Here is a 9995-nt window from a genome sequence, read left to right on the forward strand (position 1 = left end):
GTGTGTGTGTGTGTGTGTGTGTATGTGTGTGTACACACATGCATGCTCATGAGTGTTGGTAACCTTTCTCATCTTTGAGACACAACCCTATCTTTGATCCGCATCTCACTAGAGGCTCCTTTCCCTTCTCTATTGATTGTGGCACCTGGAGTAATGTAACTAAATTGCAGTTTTCCTTTGCAGGCTGGGTGCTCCTGAACCAGGGGAGTGAGTTATGTGTGTTCAAGTGCTACATCTTCAGAATCTTGTTAAGCTTTGCCATCTTCTAGCCCCACTGATGGAATATTTAATCTCTGAAATGAGTTGGCTGGTATGATATACAGTGTGGGGAAGCCCTGTGCTGTGGATCTTACCTGCAATTGAGGATCAGAACGCTGCTATTTGTCAGTACCACTACGACAGCTTTGAATAATCTTCTGTTTTTTATTTATTTTCCTTCACTTATTATGAAGATTAAAGGTATATTGAATCAACAGTTTTATTGGATAGATATCATCTCAAAAACCACTACATTTTTATTTAAAAGTGGTGAGGATTTTTTTGCACAAGTGTGTATGTGGGTGCACATTATACACATGAATTTATATTTGTGTATGTACATGTAGAGGTAATAGTAGAGCCTCAAGAGTTGTTCCTCAGAAACTATCTACCTTGTTTTATTTTGAAACTGGGGAATGTGGCTTGAGAAGTAGGCTAGACTGACTGGCTGTAAGGTCCAGGACTCCATCTTTGTCTTCTTCACCAAGCAGTGATTATAGGCTCATGCCAGGATCTCTTGAATTTTAACTCTGGTTCTGGGAATTGCACTCAGGGCCTCAGGTGTGCACGCCAAACACTTTCCCAGTTGAGTTACCTCCCCCATCTCAAAATGTCTTATTAGAAATGGCAAAAACATCTCTTTGTGGACAGGGGTATGTTAAGAATCTTTAAATGTGCATTCTTTATTCCAATTCCTAGACATGTTCTTTCTAATTATACCCAGTAACTCGAGGCATACTAATGAGAGCAGATACCCACATATATCCTATTTCTATTAGCACCCCAAATTTTATTTAAAAACCAAGATGTTGGGGGCATACATATTGGTCAAAATCTTCCTGACCTATCTGTGCCTCAATTGACTTATCAATCATTTGTCTTGAGAATAAACCTCATAGGGTCTGAAGATAATTAGACATGGGGAAATAATCGATACTGCTTAGCTTTATATGAAAACACCCACCTGTCTTTGGAGAAGATTTATATCTGTTCCTAGAATATGCAGATTTATGTATATTTGCTTCACCACACTTGTATTCAAAAAGAATTTAAAATAGTTCGTAGTATGACTGAAGGAGAAACCGCGAAAAAAATAAAAACTCTGAAATGAAAAACCTTTTAAAACAGCTTTCTAAATGCTTCCCAGGATGTGTCTGTGTGCATGCAAATGTCATAATCTATCAAAGCAAATTAATACTGTTCAGCTAGTAATTAAAGGTCTTCATTAAGAAGTGTGCCCTTCCTCCCCACCCCCACCTAACATCAGCAATAAAAATGCACTGGGGGGCACCAGAAGGTTCTATAGGAAAATCAATAACTTGCCATTTTATAATTAAAAGAGAAAATAAATGTTAGGGGAAAGTCCACTAAATTAGGAAAATTACCTTTAGAAGAGATTGAAAATATTGATTTTAATTTACAAAATCTGTGAACTTTCCATGCCCCATTTTGAGAGACAATTGGAGGCTGGGTGGTTCTTTCTGCATAAGCTAGAAAAAAATCAATAATTATGCAAGGGGAGTGTCATGAAATCTGTCATGAACAGATCTTAGACTGAGAAATGACTAATGAGTCTGGCTTTCCATCTTGGACACACATAGAGATGACCTATGAAATATCCAAAGGAAGCTAATGGGAAGGTTTTCCTTCCCCTCGAAGGGGAGGCACCCTCCAAATTGTAGGAGAAAGCTAGTTTATTTTCTCAGCAAGCGAAGCTAGAATGCTTCATAAATTCCTAGTCATGGGTATGTAGCTGGAAGGTGTGGGTCGTCATGCCCAGACCTTACACTTGCATGGGTCATCATGCCCAGACCTCACACTTGTGTGGTGCTTTGACAACTGAGCTCATGCCTTGGCCTCCTTTTGTGTTGTGTTTTTAAAAACCAGGGTTTCAATGTACTAGGGTTTCAGTTTCTAACCCATTCCCATCTCAGACTCAAGTTGATGCTGTTGGCCTCAGCGTCCCGAGAACATGTGCTTCCATGCCAGGTTTCTTGTTTTGAAAAACAAACAAATTGTAATGTATTGGGAAAAAAATCTCATAGATTATTTAGGTTATTTAGGTTTCTTCATGGCTGCCCTCACACAACCAAGTCATATACCCAACTGTGGTGGTGGTGCTAGAACAATCTAGAATGATCAGGTGGCGTCTTTTTCACTTCGCTGGTTTGGATTTAGAACAGTGGGATGAACGCCATGTGGAGACATGAAAATAAAGAATTAATATTTATAAAAATACAATAAAACCATGGAATCCACTTTCAAAGGACTAAGCCCCTGGGATTGATCAGAACCCCCTTTGTGTTTTAATTTGCAAAACTGCCACAAGGTTTTTATATATCTATGTATAGAAAGTGCTTAGAAGAGGCCAGCCCACAGAAAATACTGAATACACATTACCCTCCAAATTTACTCTCCTCTCTCCTGGATACCTCTCTGTTGAGGCTGGCCCTTTAGGCAGTTTCAAATAATGCTCTGAGGCTATTGAAGAAAAGCAGATTCTTTCACACTTGCATATGTAAGCCAGTCTAACCCTATTTTTGTGTTCTTCAAAGTCAGAAGGCATGCACTCTGGAAAAGCATCCCAAATAAAGGAGATTGTTGATCTTGATGAGTTGAGGCAAGAATGACCATTAGGAAGGGGAAATTATACATTTCTCTCAGATCATGCCCGTATTTGCTCCAAATTACACAAGGAAATACTTCCTGTGTCTTGCTCCTGTGTTCAGGTCTTCTCCCCCAGACAGGCACATACCATAAACATTCACAAGTCTAGAGAACCTGCCATTGCCTTGGATCAGATGCTGCAGGTTTGTGACGGCCTGTGCAGGTGTGTGGAAGCCAGATCTTCACTAATCTTTTTGGGAGATTTTGTATATCTGCGACTTTGGACAAGATACACCCCATCTCGCTCCTGCACAGATGGCCATGCCCTTAAACCCAGACATTAACATCCCCAGTAGACATGCTAAGGATGCACAGGCAAGTCCTCTTCCAAGTTATGAAAACAATCTGAGGCTGACAGTGTACTCAGATCTCATCAGGAGCAGCTGATAACATGTCTGACTCCCATTATGACACAAGGGTTAAATATCAACTTGCTCGTTTTTGTTTAACAAACATTTCTATGGTCCTGAATAAGTAACCAAGGCTTCATATACCCCTTCCATATATTCTAATGAACTTGATGCTACCATAATCCCTATTTGAAAGATAAAGAAATTGAAGCACAAAGAGGTTCAATGACTTGTCCAGAGTCACACATCTGGCAAAAATTTGGCCTGTCTGGTTCATCTTTCATGTTCCTTAGCCTCCTGTGTGTCATCTTAGGATGTAGGAGGCACAGTATAATTGTTGAGAAGCCTTGGAGCCAAGTGTGTCCTCCCCTATAAGAGTAAACAAAGCTACTGTATGGTGGTGCAATCCCTAGACTTAACCTGCACTCTCACGGGAAGAGGAATCAGAAGCATAGAGTTGAAATAGACATTTTATCTACTGTATGGTCCCTCACCTGATTTATCCTTTGTTTCATTTTTAGTTTGGTTCGTGTGTTAGATTAGCTACTCTCTTCCTTTCACATCCTCCAGGAGTGATAGTTAGTCTCAGAAAAAGGACAGGAGTTGGGCAACTGGAAGAAATGAACTGAGATTTACTGTCACCAGTAAGTGGGTGGCTCAGATCAATTGATCACTAACTGTAAATGCTTCAGAAGAAGTTTTCCATAGTAAGGTTCCTTTCTCACACCATGAGGTACTAGGCCTTCAAGACAGCATTGATGATAAAGCCTCAAGATCAATGGCAGGATAATTCTTGCTATCAAAGCAAGGGCTCTAAGCTGTGGATGCTTCTAGCTCCCTCTCCTGATTTGCTCACTGAGTTGTCTGAGTCAGCATATTTCTCTACTAAGGGGTAGTTGATACTCACACAGGGAAGAGAGGAGGAGAGAGACATATATATAGCAAAGTAGAGAGGAATGGACTTGCTAAGCCAAATCAATTCATGTAGAAAGACCTAAGTTATTTTTTTCCTCCTAACTTTTACCTAAGCTCTATCTTGGAAACTCAGTTTACACATTGCTGAAGTGATGGACTCAGGCCTCTGCTTTATTAGGAAAGGAAAGCAGCTAGAACAGAAATGTGTAGTTAACGAGTGCATGGGTTGGCACTACATTAAAATGGGTATAAGCTACCACCCATCTGTCCAATGTACATCGCCCTAATTCTTTCCTATGGCAAATCCATGTGAAATGTCACCAGGAGCAGAGCCCCATGCTTACTTCACAAGGTCATTAGTGACTCTCCTTCAGTTACTGAAGAGTTTAAAATGCTCTTGGTTTTGTCCAAAGACATCAATGAGAATGTGTTAGGGTGCAATTACTGGTTTGGACTGAGCTGCAAAACTCATGATTTGAGGGACAGGCAAAGCACATTTAGAGAAAACCAAGCAACACTTTGGCGTGCAAAGCAAAGTTCCTTACCTGCATAGAAGTCGGGGCTGTAGACCGCGCCCACAACTGGATTTAATTTCCAGCCTTAAAATAAGCACAGAAGGATTACATCACATTTGAGTCAGGAACTTCTATCCCTTCGGGAAACCACAGTAAAAACAGACTGAGAGAGTGTGCTAGCTTGTGTTTGAAATTTCAAAGCTATGGAAGTTGAACATGCACAACATCCTTTGCAGATGGGGGCAGGGTGGGGGGCAGGGACAGCATCTATGGTTTTGATTTTCTGCTAGTGCTGGGGAATGGAGAACTACTGACCGGCTACAGGTGAACCTTGTGAAAAAGACAGGATTTATTTTCAACCACATCAGAAAATCCAGTATCATAATTTCAGCTTTTGTCTTATTTCATATAACATCATTGGATAATCCATCATATAGTGCCTGTATTAAAGTTATAGATATTTAAAAGCTTTCATAAACAGAACTCTTTGAGGGAAAGTACTCTGACAATTAGTGTTCCTGATTATGACCTCTAGATAGTAGAGAATTCCAATTCTCAGCTGTGTGCTTTGTGAATAACAGAGGCAATGTTAGTTTATCCCCTTGAGATCTGGCAGAGAATACATTTTAATGCATCCAAGAAGCATAAAACCTCAAGCAGTGCTAAATACTGAAGGTAACTTTCAAATCATCTCTCTATAACATTAACAGTATTCTCTAGTTTTCTAAATGTTTTAGATAGAACAAACCCTTAAATATGAACTTTTGCTTCTTAGGACTTGTTGAATCAAGAAGAAAGAACACAAAACAACCATAAGCTAAAAATAGCATTATAGACCTGTTAGATTTTTCATTTTTCCTTTTCTTTTCTTTCCTTTTCCTTCTATTTTTGGGGGTATGTGTGTGGGGAAACCTTGAGGTATTTCATAACATACAAAAGAATGCATATGCCTCAGAGAATGTGATTGGCTCTGATATTCCTAGTAAATCTCTACGGAAATTTCAATAGTAGAGTTGTTTTCAAGACAGTGTCTATGTACCCTTGGAGTTTTACGTAGCTTGGGCCGGACTTGAACTCATTATGTAACTTAGAATGACTAAATTTTTGATCATCCTGCTTCCTACTCTGGAATACTGAGATTATAGGTTTGGGATACCATATCCAGTTTAGGATGTGATGGGTTTGGATTTAGTAATTCATGGATGTCAAGTATACATTTTTCCAAATGAGCTCCATCCATCCTGTGGGCCTATGTTTCTCAGATCTAGGGCCAAACGCCAAACACCTTTCCACAACGGACCTGAGAAATAGAAATGGCTTGTATCTGAGTGCTGTGGTAGTTTGGGCAAGACATGCTCCCTATGAACTTCTCTGTTTGTCCAAACATCTGGCCCCTAGAAAGTGGTGTTGTTTTAGGAGGCTGAATAGCTTTTGGGAAGTTGGGCCTAGCTGGAGGCAAGGGAATACTTGGTCTCAGACCTTAAGGTATTTCATGTTGGAGAGGTTGACTATCTACAACATGAAAGCCTAATTAAGTCATCCTCAATTAAGGTCTCAATGACTGTGCTACATCCATGATTATCTCTGGCCTTTTCTTCTAAACAAGGCTACCCACTCCCAGACAGGGAGCTTAAATATCTTTTTGGATCTTATGCTTGCACTGGATGCTACCTTCACCTCTCCCTTCACCTCTGAAGCTTGACTCTCTTTTAGTCTTCCCCTTCAGCCAATGGTACTTCTAACAATCGAGTCATTTAAAATGCTGCCTGATAGTTGCTACCTTATCTTCATATCTCATACAATCCATTAAAAAGTACTTCAATAAACTTCAGGGAGTGCCTTCCTTCTTTACAATTTGTTTCTTACCAGACAAGAGTTATAGCAAAGCAACATAAAGCAAAACAATAATTAAAAAATACCCCGTGGCTGGAGAGATAGCTCAGTGTATTTCTCAGGCAGAGTAATGAAGTTCAATTGCCAGCACCCATGTTATATAGATCACAAAGTTCTAGAACTCCAGCCCCAGGGGGATCTGGCATTTTCTTAGGCCCTTTGCAAGCATCTACACTTGCATCCACTTAATCTATATACCCACACTCACGAGCAGCCACTCATGTGCACACACATACACACAACTAAAAACTAATAACTTTAAACAATGAAAGATAAAAGACCCCATTTATTCTCTCTTCCTCTACATTCATTCTATTCACAATGGCCAAAAGGTATGTAAGAAACCAACTACTTGCTCTGTCCTGCTACTCCAAACTCTATATCTTTCTGGATTCAGGGTAAGGACAGACTTATAGACATGGACTACAAGACCATGTAGTCTAACCATGGTCCATTCACTTTGCACTACCACCCCCATGTCTCCAAGATATAGAGTGTTGATCTTTTTAATCGGAAAACTACCAAGGCTAACTGAACATCCAGAGACTTCCTGTCCTTGCATGGGGAAATCTTCCCAATTCTTTCCCAAGTGTCTGGGTATTGGCTGGGTCTCCAGTTCCTTTCAAAAACATAATATTAAAAGTCATTCTCCTGCCTTGTCTTATGAGCACTCATTGATTCATTTTCCAGTTATATTTCTGCATAGCTGCTAACAGTATCTAAATCTATTTTCTCTTTTCTTTCCTTTCCTTTTATTCCGCTCCCTTCATTTCTTCCTCTCATTTGTTTTCTCTTGCACTCTCATTACTGAAAGTAAATGGAGGGGACACTGCCAAGCACAGTCCTAGGCACTTAATGCACTTGACAGATACCCAATATTCCTACCCATAAAAATTAATAGATGACTAAACAGGTACAGTAAATATGTCATAAAATGTATCCTGCAAGCAAAATCTGAATATTCTGTTAATATTTAAACTAGTCACTTTATCAATAAATAGGATAATTGATAATCAAAAAAAAATACTCACTATTCCATACACATGGACTTAGTCTTATTCTAAAGAAATCAAAAGGTACAAAGAGCTTTTCCTATCTTCCTTTAAATGGTCTCATTTCCCTCTGGCTAGGATTTGGTCTTCTTCTGCTTTCCAGAAGTCAAAGGTTCTACATGCAATGAAGGACCTGTTAAGGTCTGCCATCTTCCAGTGAAGGCAATGAGAATTGCCCTTGAAAGTCACCTCAGAGAAGAATTGCTCAGACTCACAGACTTCAAGAAGACTTATGTAAATGTATGCAAATCACACGCAAATGGCCTTATCCTTTCTGTGGCTCCTTCTTGTACCTGGAAGAGACCCCTGGGATAACCTTGCTAGAAGTACAAGCCTGCACTGTCAGGAAGATGGACAAAATGATCCTGATTTTAATTTCTGAGACAGTTTATGTATGTCCCCAGGCTTAGAAAACTCTGAGATTTTCATCAGGGACATTAAGTCGAACAATGAGGCTTACAAAAAAGAGAAAAGCAGATAAAGCCTACCACTCCCAGCCTCCTAGGGCCCCATCCAACAAGGCAATGGAGCAAAGCCCAGGCAGGCTCCAGGAGCTTTGTCCCTCTGAGTTCAGTCTTCAGGGAGCCCCATCGAATCAGACTCCCCGCCTCCCTGAAATGTAGCTTGTCCAGGCTTATGTACTAGCCTGCTTCAGAAAATGCTGGACAAGATCCCTGGTGTACAAGCCTTGCTCTAACGAATGTAATAAAACTTTAGAAAATGACCTTCACATATTCTAAACAGAGACCTCATAGATCAAATGGAGCAAGAAGCCACATCCAAGATGACAAAGCATTTATTCATACATTGGGCACATGTGTTGTGTTCTTATATACATTGAGTCATTCTTTATTTTTTTTATTTGCTAACAACATACCAACATATAGATTTCACCTAAAGAGTTGGATTTCTGGTTCTCATGAAACATTGGAAGAAATGGCACCTTTATGTTAGGAATCCCTTCAGATAGCTTTATTACAGGTGACCAAAGTTAACTGCTCAGACAATAACAGCCAGTCAAAACTCCCAACTGTGGCCATCTGTTATCAACTGTACTGTTCTGTATACTCAGAGAGAAATCTCTTGTTTCATGTAATAAACACACAAAAGATAAATGTTTTAGACTGACTTTAGGTCAGGCCTGTCATTCTAGATGTTTGGGGTAGCCCGAGGCAGGAAAAGTCTCAAGTTCAAAGCCTACTATGATTACAGCCAACAATGAGTTAAAAGGCCAGGGTGAGCAACTTAAGTAACACCTTGTTTCCAAATGAGAAGTAATAATGAAGCTGAGAGGGAGTTCAGTGGTAGAGACTGATGATAAACAAAAGGAAGCTAGCAGATATGGGCTGTGGAAACGTTGCTTTGTGGTCGTGGCAGGGCTGTAGCACTCATGGACCTGCACAACAACAAGCCTCTAAATATTCAACCAAAAATAGCAAGGAGTGCATAGGAGCTTATGGAAGCTGGAGGAAATCATGGTCTTCTGTTGAAGCCACTGTTACATTACTCCAGCTCCAGTAGGCAGTTCCACACTCATATCCAAACAAGTGGCCTTGAGTGTGCCCAAGCAGTGTGGCCTTGAATCAAACCAAACCAAAAACAAAAAGGCAAGGGAGTGGGACAGATGGTGGGATACTTGGTGGGAGGGCAGGGTGGGGCAAGGCTAAGAGGGAATAAGGATGGGTGTGACCAGAATGTACTAAATATATGAATGAGACTATCAAAGAATAAACAAATAAACAATCAAATATACCAAACAATGCAAAAACAAGAGTGAATTTCTCAGACTCTTTTCTCATTTGTTTCCCTTGCTTAGCGGCTCATTTAACATCTTAATCTTGGCTCCTACAACCCAGCCAGAAAGAATGAATGAGATCTCCATTTGAGACTGAGGCTTCTCTGTAATCACAGACCATTGCTCCACAGGCTGACAGTCAAGCCAAGGACACTGTTTCTACCTTGCATCTTTGTGGAGCGTTACTTCCTTGGAAGATCCCAGTTACCTAGGGTGTTGGTTCCAATGTATGTCCATCTCCACTGTACAGACTCATGCAGGGAGAATTTGAATAGCTTGAATACATGTCAGCAGTCACTAGCAGAGCTCACACCAGAAGCAAAGACTTCCTATCTCCATGATTATGCATTTTTGCCCAATTTCAGTCTTGTAAAACTTTCTAAAGAAATACAAATCCTATCTAACAGCCATGCTTTGCCAACTTTTAGAAAATCCCTCCAAATCCAGTTCTCAATTTGTTATTCAATGTACAGAGCCCACTTCTTTTACCCTCGCCCTATCTATCCACAGACATGCTTTTAGAAGGAGGAGGAGGAGGAGGAGGAGGAGG

At 40.3% G+C, this 9995-nt stretch overlaps 1 protein-coding gene across 3 annotated transcripts in view; it reads right to left on the bottom strand.

Moving 5' to 3' along the window:
• Window positions 1–9995, bottom strand: part of Rbfox1 (RNA binding fox-1 homolog 1) — a 176113-nt gene that overhangs the window by 98663 nt on the left and 67455 nt on the right. For all 3 annotated transcript variants that reach the window (XM_028778317.1, XM_028778316.1, XM_028778318.1), the window contains one exon: window positions 4736–4789. In XM_028778317.1, coding sequence (XP_028634150.1) covers window positions 4736–4789 — 54 coding nt within the window. The remainder of the gene's footprint in view (window positions 1–4735; window positions 4790–9995) is intronic.

The sequence above is a fragment of the Grammomys surdaster genome, unplaced genomic scaffold (assembly GCF_004785775.1).
Source record: "Grammomys surdaster isolate TR1022 unplaced genomic scaffold, NIH_TR_1.0 334, whole genome shotgun sequence".
In the NCBI taxonomy this organism is placed as follows: Eukaryota; Metazoa; Chordata; class Mammalia; order Rodentia; family Muridae; genus Grammomys; species Grammomys surdaster.